This window comes from Hordeum vulgare, chromosome 1H, assembly GCF_904849725.1.
Source record: "Hordeum vulgare subsp. vulgare chromosome 1H, MorexV3_pseudomolecules_assembly, whole genome shotgun sequence".
Classification (NCBI taxonomy): domain Eukaryota; kingdom Viridiplantae; phylum Streptophyta; class Magnoliopsida; order Poales; family Poaceae; genus Hordeum; species Hordeum vulgare.
This window is the reverse complement of record NC_058518.1, coordinates 99,163,707-99,183,659: the sequence shown is the minus strand read 5'-3', so window position 1 is coordinate 99,183,659 and position 19,953 is coordinate 99,163,707. Positions and strand designations below refer to the sequence as shown.

Genomic DNA, 19,953 nt, shown 5'->3' with positions numbered 1-19,953 from the left:
CCCTGCAGGGTTAAATCTTTCGGAAAGCCGTGCCCGCGGTTTTGTGGCAACGTGGAAACTTTGTTTAACACTGGTTTTAGATAACTTGTAGTTAACTTAAATAAAACTTGCCAACTGTGTGCGTAACCGTGATTGTCTCTTTCGTGAGTTCTTTCTCCAATCGAGGACACGGTGGGGTTATGTCTGACTTTGGTAGGTGTTCGGGATCATTCATTTGATCATCAGTAGTCACGTCCGTTATGCGTAGATCTTCCCCCTCTTATTTCTTGTACTCGTAAGTTAGCCACCAAATATATGCTTAGCCGTTGCTGCAACCTCACCACTTAACCATGCCTCACCTAATAAGCTTTGCTAGTCTTGATACCTTTGGAAATGAGATTGCTGAGTCCCCTGTGGCTCACAGATTACTACAACACCAGTTGCAGGTACAGGTAAAGGTTACTTGACGCGAGCGCGTTGATTGCTCATTTGGAGTTGCTTCTTCTTCTTCTTCTTCATCGATCTAGGATGGGTTCCAGGCCGGCAGCCTGGGATAGCAAGGATGGACGTCATTCTTATTTTTTTCTCGTTTGTTTTCGTCCGTAGTTGGACCCTGCTCTTACTCTTAATGATTATGTAATGTACTGATGTGACTCTGATGTAGCTTGTGGCGAGTGTAAGCCAATTCTATATATATATATATATCTTCTTTTCAGTACATGTACTTGTAAAAATATCCATTCTTGCGACACGACGAGATGCGCTTCTATCCCTGACGAGGCCTTCGTGCCAAATTGAGGATAGGGTCGTATCTTGTGCGTGACACTTAGCTAGCAATTTCAAGATAGACAATAGAATAGTTTCATGAAACGAACTCATTAGTAGTGACATGCTACTGAATGAGGTTGCCCATGCATTAGCTAGGAAGGGGTGACCTCCAAGAACATTTGAGGAGATACGAAAAGAACTTATCAGGTTGAATGAAAGATGGGAGAAGAAAGGTCAACACATACATGGTGGAGTAAAACATCTATTTTTATGGATGGACGACAACGAGTACGAAGACGATATCTTCATGCCGAGTACCAAGGACAAGATCTATGCGTCATCGAAGGGCGAGGGCTCTGCATCATCGAAGAGCAAGAGCTCTGCGTCGACGAAGGCAAGAGCTTTGCGTCATCGAAGGGCAACAGTTTTGCATCGATGGAGGATGGGATGATGCCTTCATGTAGTTTAGTCGTGCCTTTTAATTCAGATGTACTCCCTCCGGTCCTTTTTAGTCTGCATATAAGTTTTGTCCGAAGTCAAAGTATCTCTACTTTGACCAAACTTATAGAAAAAATTATGAACATTCACCATGCCAAATCAATATTGTTAGATTCTTTACGAAATGTAGTTTCATAATGTATATATTTGGTATTGTAGATATTGATATTTTTTACTATAAATTTGGTCAAACTTGGCATAGTTTGACTTGACCGAAATCTAATACGCGGAGTAAAAAGGACCGTGTTTGTAATCTCAAGTTATTGCTCAAAGGAAACTGCCTAAGTACCATGTATGGCCTCCAATTGACCTACATCAGAACGTGTCACTCGCTTATGTAAAAAAATCACAAAAAGTACAAAGCATATGGATAATTACCTGATTATAATTCAGCATGTCAAGCTCGCTTATGTATGCCTTGTAACGCCCCATGGCGGCGATACAAGACACTTGCACATGAGCCCATGTGTGTGTGATAGTGGGGTACCGCTCCTCATCCCCGTCAAAAGGCCACTCCCAAGGTTCTTCCGGAGTAATGGTGACGTTACGTCCTACAGGGATATGCTCCCACATCCAAATCTGTAGGGCCCAAACGAAACCACCAAGACTCGATGTCGGCTTACTCCTCATACATGCTCCGTCCAACTGCACATTTGTTCAACCGTTAAACAATCACACGCAAACATCTATTTTAACTAATGAAATGCATCTTACCAAGCATTACTTGACGATACAAGAAAGCTAGTGCAGCCAACCCCCAACTCCACTTAACATCCCAGTCACCGAGAGGGTCCAAAAACATCCATGAGGCTGTGTCTCTCGTGCCATCCGGAAACACCACTTGGGTCAAAAGATTCCATAAGTAAGCCCAGGCGTGCACCTCCACAACAGCCGGACTAGCATTATGTGGGCACTCATAAAAATGTTGTTGTAGCCATGAAAATAACACCCTGGATGCCCTAGGATCTTTCTTGGTTTCATGAATCCACGGTGGTGGTTCAACACCAACCAAACCTGCAACACGTTGTCGCCATCCCTCAGACTTCATTATCCCAGTAAGAGCCCTGCCCTCGATCGGTAGCCCGGAGATAATCGCAATACATCTCACCAAGAGCAAGGTGAAAAGAGTGTGTCGCCGACCTCCAACGGTCTGTAAGGGCGGTAATGGCTGTCGAGTTCAGTCATGGTTGTGTGCCTTTAAAGTTGAGCACAAACTGAAGAAGATCCATTCTTCTATAATAAGGCTCGTAGCGACGGTCATATAAAAGAGATTCACGCGGGTTGTTCCCCCGCAACCGAAAAACTAGTGGAACCTAAAAAAGGGGCAATCTTGAAACTTCACTCAACTTGTCATAGTATGAAAATCAAACAACGTAGATACATAATCACCTCCCCTTTTTCCACTAGCACTGCACGATGCTTCTGCTCGTAAAAATCATCAAGGTCGGGATATTTATTCGGCTCAAACATCCTACATAACAAATTTACCAACAAATAATATTAGGATTCAACATAATACATTTTTTCTATATCTATATACTATACTACATTACAAACAAATCACAAACAACTAATTTTAACACAAGTAGTATATTCTTCAACATAAATCTTGACTCAAGAAAATGGATCTACACTAATCTTGACTAGAAAAATGCATCTACAGTAATCAATATTGACTGAAAAAATTTGGAGGAATAGAAGGAGAATACCTCAAGCAACTTGGGGACGGTTCGGTCTACTGCTTTTGATGGTAAAAACGAAAGATTAGGGTTGAATTTGGTGAAGGAGAGAGGGGCGAGGGGCAATTCTTCTGTCGCGTGAGGAAGAAGACGGGGCTGCGAGTGGGCTGAGTCCCACCCGCCGGCCCCGCGCGGTTTATTTAATACACGTGAGAAACGCCAAAGGCACTGTCGTTGCTAGAAATGCATACGGGTTCAACGTTTCTGGCCTGCCACATCACCACGCAACGCGTGCTCCGCCTGACAGTGGGCCAGGTCAGCGGGTTCACATTTCTATGCATATTGACAGCATCATGGTCTCTGGCGTTGCCAAAAGGATCGTGAATTTTTTTTGAATTTTTTTTCTTGAGTTCAGTTTGTGATGAAGTCCGTCCTCAAAGTCAAAACAGTGATTTTGGCCACCATTGACCAGGCCAAAAACACCATCATTGCCTCTGTCGCAGTCATACCCCCTACCTCAACTCCTTAAGTCGTCATCCGTAAATCCATCTAAACAATGGAGGCTACCCAAGCAAGGACCTTCCCTAAATCGCATCTATCCACCAAAGTAGAGACCTATTAGAGATGCAACAAAATGGTTGCATTTCTTGCACACTTAAGCTTGGTTGTTTTTTTAGGTTGAACTCGGTAAGAATCACCAGTAACTTGAATTCTTACGATTTAGAACAGTCCAAAATAGCATACTTGATCATGACCATTACTGGGCAGGGGTATATAGCCAAATGCTAACGTAGACCAGTGGAGCCAGGATATAAAGGTAAACTAACCCTGGTACTCTAGCAGGCAACTAGAGCATCCACGGATGCAGATCATAGCTGGCGCAACACTAAAATTTAACGACCTACGAACTATCAAGTTCATTCATCCCTTGTATTATTCCACAAGCGGCCATTCAATCACAACGACTAATACATATGTACATGTTCATGGCTGCTTACAACAGCATCTGCGCTTGCTTGCCTTTACCACTGTCTCCGCCGGCCTATTGGCCTTGTCATGGCTACTAAGCTGTTGCAGGCGCCGCCTCTGATTTCCCCCAGCCACCCAAAGATGTCCGCCCTTTGTTTGTTGGGCTTCAAATTGGGCCCAAGTCGTCGGTGCTTCGGTCTTGGTTGCCTTTAAGCTGTTATCTAGAAACTATCTACACTGTGCACAATGTCCGAATCCACAATGCAATTAGCTCAGATCGAAACCGGCTTCCGAGTTTATTGCATACAATAGCTTGGTTTGCAACTGCTCCTTGCTGTTCAACACAACCAGGGAGTTACGTCATGTTGAAACAAATCAATGAACAGGTAGAATGTAAAGGAACAGTGTGCCAAACGTAAAATGTGGTTAGTATGGTTTACTGACGTTCTGTAAGGAGGGAGCTTAAGAAGGTTCATGCAAGTAGCCGAGGTGGGCAAACGATCTCCATGCTCCTCCAAGCCAGGGACACCAGCTCTAAATCAAAAATGAGTTTAAGATGAATTTTCCAACAGAACAAATACACATAAATATACAGGAAACTGAACCTCTGAATGCAGAATTTAGGATCAAGGTACTCAAATCCAAGGAGTGGCCCGCGAGAACATCCAGTCACAAACCTGTGCATTTATTGTCATCCACGTGAAGGGAGTAAGAAAAACATTGATTTGCTATGAACAAAAGAGCATGCTTAGATAGAGAAGTCACAAGGAAAAAGATGAATTTCAAACATTCAAGCTCCTAAAGTAAAAGGGGAAGAATATATATCAATCAATCAGCAAAGCTTATATAACATACAATCTCTTTATCCTAGGTTTAACGACAATAATTTAAACTAATAAACACTAGCATGAAGCTCGTGAGCGGAATAAAGAATTGCTCATGCCGTGAGAAAGAAGGGAGAGTGGCCTACTTGAGAAACTTTTTCTGATTATCTGAACTGAAGCTCTTTAAAACCTCCCACAACATATCGATAATCTCATGGTCCTGAAAGAAAAGTATATCAATCCTTCTCTTAAGTAGGAAAAAACTCACTTTTACATGAACAATTGAACATACAGATCCCATGATACAATGCTGTGCAGATCAAAATTGTGATCTAAATAAATTCCATAGAAACCATCTTAATTCAAATTGTCTATTTTGAAGCTGGGATATGGCCTCAACTAGCTAGCTTAGATATTAAGATTTGAATTAAATCTTCAAAGACCCAAAGTGGATGGCCAACTTACTACAATCTACTTTCACCAAAGAACTTAGTGGACCCTCTAAAACAAAACAAAATAAAACAAAACACAGCTGTTCTGTAGATGGTCTGCCAAGAGTAGCTCATAAAGCGCTACGGCTACATAAAGAGCTTGTTATTCATTACGAAGATTGAACTGTTTTCAAGCACAAGACACAGAAGTAGTGGATTAGCTTAGTTTTGGCACACCTGCTTACTCAGCATATTTCAATCTTTTGTCGCACCGAAAGCAAACAAAGAATATCCTCATGTCGTAATTACCAACTATTATAACAAAATTGAGGGGTGGGCCATAAAGCATCTATTAAGTAATGGACGAATAGCCTGTCACAACTTTCAGTATGATTACTAGCTGCTTCTTGAGTAATGGAAGGACACATTTTCTTACAGAAGAAAGGAAACATACCGGATGATAACCTCCAGAATAGTTGGTGTTTAAGCGCAAGTCATCAATGTCCAAACTTTCCAGAGAGCCAGATATGAGAAGCTGCAGGAGCAAAATACGCAAGACAACACCAGAAAATTAAGAAGCGAATAAATATACTGTTGCATATACATGCCCTTTTAAATAGTGCCCTTTTAAATACAGTAAATATGCACAAAACGATGCAATTCAGAAACTACAGCTACATATAAATGTAAGTAACCTTTACTGTTGACTACAGGGAAACAACAAAATAAGTCCAAATAGGCACATGCCATTTGATATCCAGATGTAAAGTCACACTGCATTTACTTGATAAATATATGCTATTTTGAAAGAAGAAAAATGCAGTAAAGCTATAATGCTCCTATTTGTAATGGTAAAGCAACTAGGTAAAGCGAAGTACCTGAATTTCATGTTCATTGAACATATCAATCCATTCCTTCGGTATAAGCTTCTGAAAACCTCTCAGAAAATGTCTACCTTGTCCACGGATCTGTGATCAAAACAATAGCAAATTGTTGTCAAAACAATACATGACAAGCAAATGACAGGACAAAATAATTTTACCTGATAGTTCAATCGATGGTTGGCAACAAGGTGGATAAACGTAATAACATTCTGATTAGTAACACGCATCTCTCTCCCACCAGGAAGGAGCTCTTCTTCAGCTTGTTCACCATATTCATTATTCACAATAACGAAGTACAACTCCAAATCTGAGACGTCGCCCTTGTAATGCTGAGCATAGAAAGGAGAGGTCAGAACACAGCAAAATGCACATCAGATGACAAGGAGCTTTATATTAGAGTTGGTCCCTACAAGATCATATCCTATATTCCTATGAATGTATCTCATGCTACAAAAACACAATACCCCACAAATATTTGGATTGCCGCCACACAATTGAAGCCAAAAGCGATCGTTCCTATATTAGCTTCAGACCACATTAACAAAACTTAAACTAAAAGATGAGCACTTCAGCAGTCGTGTATCAAAACAGCAGCTCAACAACATTCAACATTTAGAAAGATTCTAGATTTCTAAACATGTCAATAACCAATTTCTTTTTCACACATTGAAAATAGATTCAGACCTTCAAAAATAGAAGATGTCGATACAACTCTGGATCCAAGGAAGGCAGATCGTTCAAGAAGTTGGACCTGGTTGGTGGTGAAAATCAGATATTAATGTTAAAAGTGAAACACAAGCATGACGGAATTATAATGTGACATAATGATTGTTGGCAGATTCATAGAAGAGCAAAATCATAACAATATTGAACCATAGTTTACCCAACCATCCCCTATTTAATTAGATTATAGTGAACATCAAATTCACAATAGCCCAAGGTACCCAACCAAATCTTGCTATATTTGCATTAGTTTCCCTAAAATAAATTTTATCCATTCAATAATCCAGGTCAACACAAACACAGGTATTTTTGTTGCAACTTGCTTAAGAGGGGAGGGACTGAGGGAGGTTGGAAGAGAAAGAAAGTTACTTCTCTTTCAGCTTGCTCAAGAAGAAGGTTGCAAATGGCAGATCAACAAGTATGCCCTCATACATTGCCTGGAAAACATTAATCAAGGACATTTCAGATGATACCCAATTATTGTTCTTCTGCTAAAAAGTAGGCATAACTAATGGGGTTGGCCTTCCAGAAATTCAACACAAAGAAATAGAAAATCAGATTACAGCCTGCAGCACCGAATAAGGCTACTCTAGACTACATTACCAACTTTGTAATTGATGGATGTGTATTATCGATTTGCATATCTATCTGTTCTTTTACAAGCTACAGGCATGTGTCCAGACTCCAAAGAAACGCATATTCAGAAAAGCAAGTTGATATTATAACAAAATCTAACTTAAGAAAAATGTCACTGTAGAAGACTATGCAGACCAAACAGGTCCATGGAATGATAGAAACGCCAGTGACATGCGCTACCCGACAGTAAAATGTATCAACACATGCAAATCACTCTAGGGCAACGTGTGCACCATATCGGCAGAATATTCAAAATGTGCAAGCCAATATTGGGCAGCACATGTGATTTGCACCGACATGATTGCAGAACCTCACAATATAACGATCTGATATACTCTTCATTTTCTATCTATTACTCGAATTCTCGAATACATAGCATTTATAGTAATAGACATCTGATCAGAAATCTATTAGGCTATTAGCTGCCAAATGTCGTTTACAACATTTATGGCACCCATATTTTATATTGCTGCTACCTACCATACTGCGACAGAGAGAATACCAACAGCTTCAAGCACAAAAGACATTTCCCTCTAGAAACAACATATCACTGAAGTACCTTCCCAAGGAGACTTCCAAGAAAATGGAAATACTGCAGATGCTGCTCATGAACCAATCCTGATCCAGGGTTGGGGTACAGAACATGGTCGACTGTTTCCTACATAAGGGAAACTGTGTGAGGTGACGTAACTTAAAGACATTATACTACGATTATGAGTTCTATAACTGGTGAACTTATATTGGATCAATGAAATAGCATAAAAGAGCAGATACCTTGAATAGGCCATACTGCACATCAAAAGCAGCACGAGTGATATTTTCCATGAAATCTTTGAAAATTCCACCTCCATCAATTCCAGCTTCTTCCACACCATGCTCATTAACAAATGATACTCGGATCTACAATCATCAAAATTTCATTCAAAAAGGAGAACGATGGTTTCTTGTGTCCTTGCAAAATCTGAATTAATCCAATAAGGAGAAAAAGTGAAAGATCTCATGATCATACTGGTCCTTTAAGATCTTCTTCAGAGAGCAAGCTTAGCTGATCAAAAGCATCTTCAAGGAGTCGGCTTCTTCTTATTTTAAACCGATGTCTTGTCAAGGCGGAATGAGATGCCGTCGATTGTTTAGAATTTGCCAACTGTGACTGCTCACAGGAAGAGAAACTTCTAAGATATTATCCTAAAAGACGCACCAGTCTTACTCAATGTTCACAGAGAAATCGGTAATGACTTACAGTAAATATTTTAACCCTAATGGTAAAAGGTGCCAAAAAGGGAGCAAGCTTTATAATCTCTGATGCTCGAGTGTTGCCAAGTATCGCCTGAAAAACATATATACAATGCTGAAGAGATGTGGCTCTGAAATATGCTTTCAGTAATTCAAGCAGCACACAGGTAGTGCACAGGTCCACTACCTGAGAAACAAAATTTTCACTTGTTGCTTCTTGAGAATAGAAATCACTTTCAGCGGTGAATGGGAGTCGGCTGTTCCAGTCTTGTAACTGCAATTACGAACAATTTTTTATTACATAATATACTCTCCAAAAAACAATACCTAGAGTAGCAACCACTTGTTTAAAACAGCTTCACGGAATTTAAACCAGACAATCTAGGATAAACTAGAAGTGGTTGTGTTTGGTAAAACCAAAAAAATGGAGTTGTGTTTGGTAAAGAAAAAAAATAGTGTGTTCACTTCACACCAACAATCTTGTAGCTTAAAAACAATGGACTACCCATTCAAAAAAATTGCAATATGAAATCCAAAGAAGCAAGAACCCTTTCCTAACCATTGATCGTGTGTGCACTACCCAAAGATACATCAGTATATAACAAGTAGTGAAACAACAGTATCATTGGCATTTTTCTCAGCACATCGACATAAGCGTATGGTTCAAAGCATCATGGCAAGGAACGAATATCATACAGGAACGGGATGTCAACGCAAGATATCTACCTGGGTGAGTAATTCAGATAACCCAATCCTTGCCTGGCTCTTAAGACTGTCGATGGACATTTTCTTAAGGCCTAAAGGATTGGGCAAAGCTTTCTGGCTAGGAGAGGTATGTGAAGGGATAATCCAAAGAAGTTGCCATAAAGCCTGCAAAATGAAGTTGAGTCATGTCAATGTAACACCAAAGTCCAAACATGATAATATATCAGCAATAGTTGTGTCGTCTTACAATTACAAATTTAACATTGGATGGCTAACGATCGCAGTAACGATGTTGTCTTATGTATACCTGCTTTAAAATGAGGACCAGGGCCTTCAAATCTTTAAGTGAAAGAGGTTTCTCCTGCTCATAAAATTCCTCGTTATCAACGATCTTTAACATGTACCTGGAACAGGGTAAAATAACAAAGCATTAATAATGTGTGTCCTGACAAGAAAAGCACGAAAACCAAATTAAGGATTGGCAAGCAACAGTTCATGACAAATTGAAATAAGATGTCTTACTTGTATATGGGACAGAATACAGACACAGGCAGGAGCCAACCAGGAGCATCTACAGGCAAAGGAGAGATATACTTGGAAAAATATGGCCATCTTTGGTTTTCGTGGCATCGCTTTATAAAGTTCCATAGTGCAGGAACAATGTCAGTGCGATAGGCCAGTGCAGTCATAGTTACATCCAGAGGCAATGTGCTGAACATGACATGAAGAAAAGCACAAATAGACCCTACAGCTTCCACTTCAGCATCTGATGGCCCAGATGGATCAGAATAGTTTGTGCTTAAGGTGCCTGTGAACAGAGCATTCACCTATGCATGATACAGGCTAGGGTCAAACAGGAGAAAGAAAAATATGGAGACCAATAACTTTGAAGGTACGGGTGTTCAGCTTACCAAATGTTCAAGTAACTTTGTATTTGAATCAAATGCTGCCATTATTTGTTTTTGCAAATCAATATCAAGCTCATCTTTAACATCAACATCCATGGCCATGTCATCGTCATCATCTGCCCCTGTACATAGTCCAAATAAAAACACAGCTGAAGACTCCATTACTGAAAGATACTTAAAGTTAAGGAGCTGTCCAATAAGAACACAACTCTTAAGACAAAAGACCAATTTATATTAAGATTCCTTTGTGCTACTTCCAAGTTTTGTATAACCAAAATAAGTCATATATTATAATCGCAATAACTTGCAACAGAAAAGGTGCTTTAAAAAATCAGGTAAAATGAATTGCAGTTTACAAGAATTTTCTCACTATCACAAGTAGCCCCAATACAAATTAATGACAACAAGGTGCTGCATAAACACTAACAAACTGTACTACCAAATGATGGAAGCTGATTTGTTTGCTGCCATGTAACTTACTTTCGGTAGGTGAAGTGATCGTCGGCAACGCATCCAGTAATGATGTGGAAACAGCAATGATGTCAGCCGCCTGATTTGGAAAGAACATATACAGAAAAATCATAACACATAATAATTAATGTGGCTTCAGTATCTTCAACTATCCACAAATAAACATGCAACAGAAAATGGAAAGTAAAAAAAAAAGAGCTCCACAACCAAGATGATTACATCACATGTGTGAAAACGAAATATGTCAACGATACATACATGCATGTTCAGCACCACAACAAGCAGAAAAACACATTTGCTTGGGAATCCTTTGACACAAATAAATGCTCATCATATAAATCAAAAGAACCAGCATAAAAAACTACAAGAGAATACTGAAGAGACATATATATAATCAACAACATATATGGTCAATTAAGGATTTGCAGTGTAACACAAGCTTAACAGTTGACACAATAAGAGCTTGAACCTACAAAAGCCTTGCTGCAACTTTGACACAAAGAAATTCAAGGAATAGCTGCAGTATGACAACTTCTAGTTACGTGGAAGTTTTTTCATTTTGTCACTGGCATTTTTCCACTCCACATCAATCCCACTTGTATGAAGATTAGACGGTAGAGAAAATATATGTGAAGTGCATAATTCATGTAACATAATCATTCTCATAAATGATAACTCGAGAAGGAAAATAGGATAGCAATTGTCATGGACCAAATAAATTTTCCTGCTGACTCAAACTTCCAAACCTTGGCTCAAAAATTAGAGAAGAAAAAATAAATGTGTAAAAGCAAACAATGGGGCCTAACCACCTACGTAATGCTTTTGGAAGTAGACCAGAATGCTCCTAGTCCGAGAGCGCAGGCAACTTGCAAAGAATATGTACAGGAACCTAACTGATACTGCCCCTAATTATATGATCTTTATAAACATTTTGCCCTTCTTTAATATCGTCAGTTACCCGCTAACTAAACCAAATGATGTAGCCACTGGAAAGGTAGAAGCAGTAAGCACATACTCTATCAGAAGCGAACTTTGGTTCGGACAAAATCCAGGTTGCAGCTTCGAGTACATTTGCAAGAACACACGCATATCCTGGCTGTTTAGCTGATATATCATTTGGGAGAACATCAGCACGACTGGGCAAATAGCAAGCTATCTGATGAATATAATATTTGCTGAGCCCATTAGCAGAGAAAACCTGAAGTAACAAAGAATAAGAATGATCAAAGATACAACCATTGAGATAATTAGTTAAAGCACATCACTCCTTGAAGAAGTTTCTAATGGAGAACTTAATAAAATTCATAATAAAGCTTCATATTCGGAGAGAATAACAGTTGTCATATTTGCAGCATCAAAAAAAACATTTTGCAGTTTATATGTTCCCAATGCATAAGTTTGTTTTGAGGAAAAAAGATATATCAAATCTATACCTACTAATAAAGCACCTATTGCTTCTGCGGTACGTCATTAAATTTACCCCTAAAGTTCGTCAAAATTACCCACCAATGCCACCCGTAAGTGACAAAAACGATTCGTTTTTTGAACTTCGATTCGGCTCTTTTTTCGGATTCTAAAGGTTGCGGTTACTATATTTTCTCACACGCACAAAGTTAGCCCAACTGGTTGGGTTCGCCATGTTCCACGCAGGAGACCCGAGTTCGATTCCCATTCCAGCCTTTTTGTTCTTCTATTTCACATTTTTTCTACTTTTTTCTCTCTTTTGCCTTTATTTCAATAAATTTTGCACACATGTTAATTATGGATTAAAGAAATGTCAGATTTGTAGATATAAAAGTTCCCATATATACAAAAAAATGTACAGTGCGTATGGACAATAAATAATATATATTTCTTTTATTTTAAAAACTATTGATCGTGTATTTAGAAAACTTTAAATGTGCATAGGAAAATGTTTTCTGTGTATAAGAAAACATATACAAAAATATATAATGTATATGGAACAAAGTAGATATAAAAAATAGAACTTTTCAAAAATGTTAATCGTGTATTTGAATAATGTAAAACATGTATATAAAAAATGTTCATGATGCATACAAAATATGTAAAATGCATATTAAAAAAATTAAACATCAAAACTCAACAATGTTTCTGATGTCACACGCAAAAAAAGTTTCTAATGTATAAAAAATATACAATGATGTTTATACAAGCTTTATGTAAACAAATGGCTTAGCTCTAATCTTTCATATATATAAACTGTTTTGCTAATTATTTTTTTAAGAATATTGATATTGATACGCAACCTGGAATATTTGGTAGGCATGTACTTACAAATTGATTGTTTTCGATGAAGTTGTCTAATATGTTTGCAACCAAATTAAGACTTTACTTAGATTACAAATGTAAACACATATATCAGCAAGATAAAAATAATGTTCTTATGCATATGCTATCATTAATTAGCAAAACATACTTTGCCATTTTCATCATAATTCAAATAATGTTCATGGATCTCAAGAAATGTCCTAAAATTTTAAGAACATAATGTGATTACCACAATTGAAGATTATGAATTTTTTTTCTCCCGTTGCAACGCACGGGTCTTTTTGCTAGTAAGAAATCATGGAAACAGCTCACCTTCTTGAAGTGTGGCAAACGATGCCAGAGAAAAGGAATGGATAGAAGCTGCGAGGAAAAACTCCATCTTGGATCCACAGCTGGACAACAACATTGATTATCACCAACATGTGAAGCAGTAAGCATGAGAACTTGCTCCAGCGCAGATATATCACGGTGTTCCACATTTCTTGCATTTTGCTGGATAACGATCAGATCCATCACAAAACAAATCAAAGAAGAATAACTATAGCCGTCATGCTCAATTTAATGTTCCTTCCAACAAACAACTAAACGCTACTGCACTTGGACATACCAATGAATGCAATTCAGAACCAAGCTAATAATAGTTGTTGTCATGCTTTCGTTATGTTTGTTTGCCAAGAGAATAGAAGTTTTGTCAGTTCGAGTTCTTAAAGACAAATACTCCCTCCGTCCCAAAATTCTTGTCGTAGATTTGTTTGGATATGAATGTATCTAGTCATGTTTTAGTATTTTGATACATTCATTTCTAGACAAATCTAAGACAAGAATTTTGGGACGGAGGGAGTACTAAATAAAACTAAATGTGTTCTCTTTGTATTCAAGTTTCACTTTTCATCATGTGGTTCATTGCCTTGTAAAGTTGTAATTGCTTTGGAGAAGAATCTTAGAACTACAACATGAGTATAGCCAAAGTGATAAAGGAGTATATTATATTAGTTTAGGTTGGCTGTGGTGACTCTCGGAGGGGGAGGCTCGGGCTCCTTGGCTGCTCTGCGTGGTAGCTTGGACTCGGTGGGTTTTCGCCGGCGCTTCTCTCCAGCGAGTCGGGTGTGGGTGGCGCCCCCCTTCTTCTCCGACGGATCTGGGCGTCATCCTGGTGTTCAGCATCGGGCTGGCTTCTGGAGGCTCTCTCAGCAGTCCGGCGGCTGATGCTCGCCAGATCTGGGCGGCTGTGGCCGGATTCGGCTCTTCCACGATGGTGGAAGGTCGTGCCAGCTTGGTGCTCCGACTGGTGGTTGTGTGTGGCTGGACAGTGCGGGCTGTGGCTGCAGTCTTTGTTCCAGATTGGCTCGGTGGCTTGCCTCAACAGGTTTCAAGATGGTGTGGCAGTCCTCTCCCCGGCTCCGGTGTTGCAAAGAGGGTCTATGGATGGGTGGTGCAGCGCGAGGAGGGTGCCAGTTCTGCTGGTTCTCGCAGGCTTCGAGGTAAGAGCTGGCCCTATGTTGTGGTGGCGCGGCCGCTTCGTCGGGTGTGTGCGGGTCAATGGAGGTGATGTCGGCCTTGGCCGGCTGCGTGGAGGTGGTGGTCTGCACTGCTACAGGCGAAAGCCTTGTCGGTGCTTGCCAGCCGGCGGCGGCGGTGCCTGTGGGCATCGCGATCCCTCCTTGGAGGCATCGTCGTGTTCTTGTGCATCATCTACTTCTGGATCAAGCTCTTCGGGCGAAAGCCTAGACTCGGCTGGGTCGGGCAGCGACGTCGTCCTTGCGGTGTTTCCTACTTTTCGTGCTTTCCTTGGGCTGGACGTGCATGACATCATGGTTGGCAGGTGCCCAACCAGTGATGCGAGTGGTTCGCGTTGCGACTTGTGCGGCAACGACTACGGTGGCATGCGGAGCTAGGTCGCGGCTTGCCCTTTTAACGTCGACGGCCCAGTTCGTCAACAGGTGCACCTATGTTGGTTTCTCACTGTGACAGAGAAATCGGAGCTATGCGGGACGAGGCCCACGGCAACGATGACTCCATGAGGGTGGTTTCAACGGACGGTGCTCTCCGAAGGTTGCGCTGGACTAGGTCTGTGCGAGGCTTGCAACTTTCTCCGGCGATGCACATCAGCAAAATGGAAGTTGCCGATCCTCGGCGTATGCGATCGATTGTTTGGCTCTGGCCAGCAAGGTCCTCAAGTGTCATTCGTTCGAAGGGGTCTTGATGGGCCGTCGGCGGCGAAGTCAGAGTCGCCTGCTCGCGGAGAGGTGTTGACGATGACATGGCAGGCAACCTCGACGGTGTCTATTGTCTTGTTGGTGCCAGGTCGACCGGATACCCTTTCTTATGGGTGTGTTGTAACGGTTTTCGTCCGGGTTTCTATTAATTAACCAGGCAACACTATTCTACTTTTTTTTAATGAATCGGGCCCTAAGGGACCGCGTTTCAAAAATATTAGTTTAGGTTGTATATCGTGGTAGTAACAACACCTTGTAGTAGGATGTATACAAATATGTGCGAATGATAAAGAACTATGTGAGCATACTGATCATGGAAAAAGTTGGTATGTTTGATCAGAAGAACAGTATTGATACAGGCATATTCCTTCAACTGAAAGCAGACTTATTCAATGATTATATATTGTGGTCAATAAGTTCCCTAAAAAAGTAGAGACGCTGGTAACAACAAAATATCAGCCAATACTGGAATAGAACATACCGGTACTGCAGTAATAATTCCACGAAATAAGCAATAGATTTTTTCCTGCTGAAGATACCCAACTACTTTGCAGTTCCACGGCAATTTAGGATTTATCAAACAAGCCACAGTTTCTAGTAATTGGACAAAAGGCATTGATGTGCTTTGCACTGACATCAAAAGTTGATTATTCCAATCATACCTGTAAAAATACAATAAATAACTCAAATGAAGTGTTGTTCATTTCATTTGGGTGATAGAAAAATAGCATCTGCACGAGCCTGGAAATGAGCTACACAATTACAGAGAGAAAAATGAAGCAGGACATAAGAAACAAAGTGAGTAAGCACAATACAAATATAACAAAGCAAATATAGCCAGCATAGTTTTCCTCTACTGACATCACAAAATAAAATTTGTACCATATCAAGGTGTAGGACTTCCCTTGCGTGAGATGCTAACTGAATGTTTGGTTCAGCACAGTTGTATATTCAGAAGAAAATGTAAGATCAGGGTAAAAAAATGTTCTGCTAATGATCATTCAATTTTTTTTATTTAGTGAATCCTTGTTGTTGGAACTTAGCCGCGCACAGAAACAATAATTCAGGGAGTATTGATCCTCCACTTAAGATGAATAAATCTAATTTTGAAATGTGCCTTAAAATTCAGGGAGTTTTCCTCTACTGACATCACAAAATAAAATTTATACCATATTAAGGTGTAGGAATTCCCTTGCGTGAGATGCTAACTGAATGTTTGGTTCAGCACAGTTGTATATTCAGAAGAAAATGTAAGATCAGGGTAAAAAATGTTCTGTTAATGAAATTCATTCAAGTTTTTTGATTTAGTGAATCCTTGTTGTTGGAACTTAGTCGTGCACAGAAACAATAATTCAGGGAGTACTGGTCCTCCACTTAAGATGAATAAATCTAATTTTGAAATGTGCCTTAAGAAACAAGAACATCCTAAAGAATTATTGAAGTACCAGCTTTCGAAATTTGAACCCACCTCTTCTGATGAACAGCATGCACACAGATGAGTGCAAGTCTTTTAACCCTATGAATTACAACTGGTTCCACTGAGGAGTAATCTACACCCGCAAAGAGACTTGCAACACCCTCTACAACAAAAGGCAAAAGGAAATTTATAGCCAGTGCCATAGTAGTGAAAAATAGTATCACGTCGATGAGGTATTCAGTGAAAAGGAACAATAACATGCTGATGAGGCTGCGCACTAGTAGAGTAAGCAGACAATATATTGTATTATCTAGAAATGTCTAATAACTGACTAAGGGAGGGACTTCGCAGATGAATCGATAATCAAAGTTAAGAGAAACTTAACTTCACATCAGTTGAATGTTACTCAAGAAACATAGTTAACAAAAATTAGGTCTTTGTGCCTAGGAAAACAGGGCAGTGCTAATCAGCTCAGGAACAAGGCTCTAAGTTGAGGATAAGATACCAGTATTGCAGTACCATACAGGGATGGATGAGTATATACTGAAGAAACTGAGATAAAATCATCTCTGATCAATATAGAGAGAGAGGGTCAATACCCAAAAGCACTAGGAACTTAGCATATATATGCTAAAGGGCACCATAAGTCCTAAGAAACAGAAGGATAATAGTTGCATGCAATACATTGTATAGCCAAACATTCGTAAATAGTAGCATGATACATACCATGCTTAACATACTGTAGAAGTAAGCTGCAGACTTGAGAAAGTATAGCAATATCACTGTCTTTACTTGCATTGAAGAAGAACAGCAATTGGCGAAGAAAATCAGAATTATTGCCAAAGCAGTTCCTGATTTAGTAACAAGATAGTCAGAGAAAGGCAAGAAAGGGATAAATTCTATCTTCGGTGTAATGCTTACCTATCTACCCTCTGGCAGTGTTCCCCAAAAGTAGAACAAAAGTTCTTTCGAACTTCCAAGCGTGCCAATTCGAACACCTTCCTCCCTCTGTAGCATTTCTGCAGCTCATAATTAGTCAAGTTCCATTTTGAGAACATGAATGTATGTATCTAGGAAAACACACATGAAGCTCAAAAAATTCTGGATATATATAGGAAAAAGGCAGCGCGGCAGTTTGTCACTAGAAACAGGATGGTGGTTTACCAAAAAGTTAGGTTAACTGTTATCCATAGTCCAGGGAGGTGGACAACGTGCGTGAACTTTTTCCACATAAACGGACAAACCAAAAAGGGAGATCATTTAAGTTTCTCAACTATCAACGCTTGTGACCGCAAGCGGAGCACACATGCATACCACGCTTGATTTGCCACATCACACCCTGCAAAGTAATACGAACCGCTATATTTTCTCAACAGTCTACGCAACCGGAATCCCTATAAATGTTCTTGACACACCATGCCAAAAGAAATAAATAGAGCATGACAGGTAGGTGTTACTACAACCCTACAACAACGTATCCACTCTACCAAGCTGATCACACAGACATACATATTAAATACACTAACGATATGATGCATCCAGTAGAACTTTTCAAGCTAAAACTTACACATTGCCGAGAAGCCACACAGACTCCACATCTAAGCTCCAACGTGACATGGCTCTCCGCTCGGACAACACGAACCGTAACACCCCTCCAAGGCCAAAATGATCAAAGGGCTGGATCTCAAGTGTGAATTCTCAACGCACTGCAGAAACGCATAAACCCTCCCTCGACTCTCGAGCGCCAACCTACTCGCAACGAAGACCCCACACCTCGCAATCACGATTCACCGACTACTCGCGCGTAGCTGCAGACGTACCTGGATCTTGGTGGCGGAGGAGTTCTGGAGGCGCAGTGCGAGGCGGCGGCGCCGCTCCTCGCGCGTCTGCTCGAGCAGGACCTGGCGGTCGCGCTCCTTGTTGCTCCGCCCGCCCAGGTCCACCCGCTTCCTTGACGTCGGGTCGCCGGAGAAGAACATCCCTGCGCGCCCTGCCCGCCTGCCTGCTCGCCACCACCGCCTCAGATGAAAATCACGAAAAAAATCGCAGAAAATCCACCCAAATTGGAGGTGGGAGAGGATGCGAGGCCGATCGGGGCGTACCGGAATGGGGCTCGGCTCGATCGGGGGGCTAGGGTTTGTGGCGGGGGCTTGGGGAGGGAAGGGGATGCGGCGACCGACTTTCGAAGCTGCGAGTCGGGAGGGGAAAGAGGAGGACGCGAGATGGGTGCGGGTCTCGGGCTTGCGGGGAGAAGAGAATGGGGTGGGTGGTTATTTTGGTCTGACGGTTCTACCCCCTTCGACCATGGTGCAAGTGCAGCCCGGCGCAGGCAATGACGTGGGCGTGGACGCATGATGCGCGCTGACGTGGACGAGCTCACGGCCGTCTAGTGAGGAACTTTTTGTACATACACGTATACTACTGCCCTGTACGTAGCACATACTACTATTTTTTGAGTAAATTGCACAAACCATCTATTTTTGGTGCTAGTGTTGCACAAAACATCTATTTTGCAGGTTTGTTGCACAAGACACCATATATTATGGTAATTCGTTGTAGGTAGGTCTAATTCACCATTTAGATGTGTTGATATGATTCGTGACAAGTGGGTCTAGTTTGTAAGTGCACCAGTGGTAAAAAAGACATCATCAGCATTCAACTAGAATTGTCAGTATCTCACGATCTTTACTCCAATTGAGCTGATTTTTTCTCGAAATATTAATAAATGTATTTATGATTTATTGAATTATTTTTAATTGTTTTGCACAAAACACCTCGCACTTAAGAGCACGCGGTTGTTGTCGTCCTTCGCTGATGATGGAGCCGAGCCAACTCTCTTATCGTTGGGTAAGCATGTATGGACAATCTGTCTTATCAAACCTCAAAACAACCCAAGGTTTCATGGTTGTTTATTTTCGTCTACATGTGCAAATCAAAGGTTTTAAGGACGGATGCGGTCATTTCATTAATAAATATCTCACCTCCAATCGAACGATTTAAGAACGGATGCAGGTCTTCCATTTGGCCAATTTTTTTGGTTTAAAATTTAACACTTAGAAAAATGCAAAATCCAATAAATCATAAGTACACTCACTAATATTCTCGAAAAATTCAACTAAATTGGAGCAAAAGATTGTGAGATATTGACAGATCTAATTGGTTGTTTATGTGATTTTTTTTGCCGTGGGGGAATCTATAAACCCGACCCACTTGTGAGGGATCATGTCAACAAATCAAAATGATGGATTAGACCTAGCTGCAACGAATTACCCCAATATATAGTGTTTTGTGCAACAAACATGTAAAGTAGGTGTTTTGTGCAA

General features: G+C 40.5%; 1 protein-coding gene across 1 annotated transcript; it reads right to left on the bottom strand.

The window, feature by feature from the left end:
• Window positions 1–3,618: 3,618 nt before the first annotated feature.
• Window positions 3,619–18,825, bottom strand: LOC123426191 (E3 ubiquitin-protein ligase UPL6). Its single transcript, XM_045109980.1, has 27 exons — window positions 18,733–18,825; window positions 18,451–18,632; window positions 17,552–17,649; window positions 17,357–17,481; window positions 16,682–16,793; window positions 15,695–15,875; window positions 13,310–13,489; window positions 11,724–11,906; window positions 10,718–10,787; window positions 10,241–10,359; window positions 9,852–10,156; window positions 9,637–9,733; window positions 9,351–9,494; window positions 8,812–8,898; window positions 8,632–8,718; window positions 8,401–8,541; window positions 8,166–8,291; window positions 7,951–8,049; window positions 7,125–7,192; window positions 6,717–6,783; window positions 6,191–6,361; window positions 6,027–6,116; window positions 5,603–5,683; window positions 4,864–4,937; window positions 4,499–4,570; window positions 4,338–4,427; window positions 3,619–4,227 (listed from the first exon to the last, which is right to left on the bottom strand). Exons 2-27 carry the CDS (start codon window positions 18,607–18,609, stop codon window positions 4,161–4,163), a joined length of 3,093 nt encoding a protein of 1,030 aa, XP_044965915.1. The 5' UTR covers window positions 18,610–18,632; window positions 18,733–18,825; the 3' UTR covers window positions 3,619–4,160.
• Window positions 18,826–19,953: the final 1,128 nt, after the last annotated feature.

What these genes read in the sequence shown, in the direction of transcription:
- LOC123426191 (XM_045109980.1), bottom strand. Translation starts at nt 18,609, where the DNA reads ATGTTCTTCTCCGGCGACCCGACGTCAAGGAAGCGGGTGGACCTGGGC. An exon ending in GTTTGCCACACTTCAAGAAG is followed by an intron (nt 11,907 to 13,309) that starts GTGAGCTGTTTC and finishes TTGTTACTTCAG; the next exon opens with GTTTTCTCTGCTAATGGGCT. An exon ending in ACCATCGATTGAACTATCAG is followed by an intron (nt 6,117 to 6,190) that starts GTAAAATTATTT and finishes TTTTGATCACAG; the next exon opens with ATCCGTGGACAAGGTAGACA.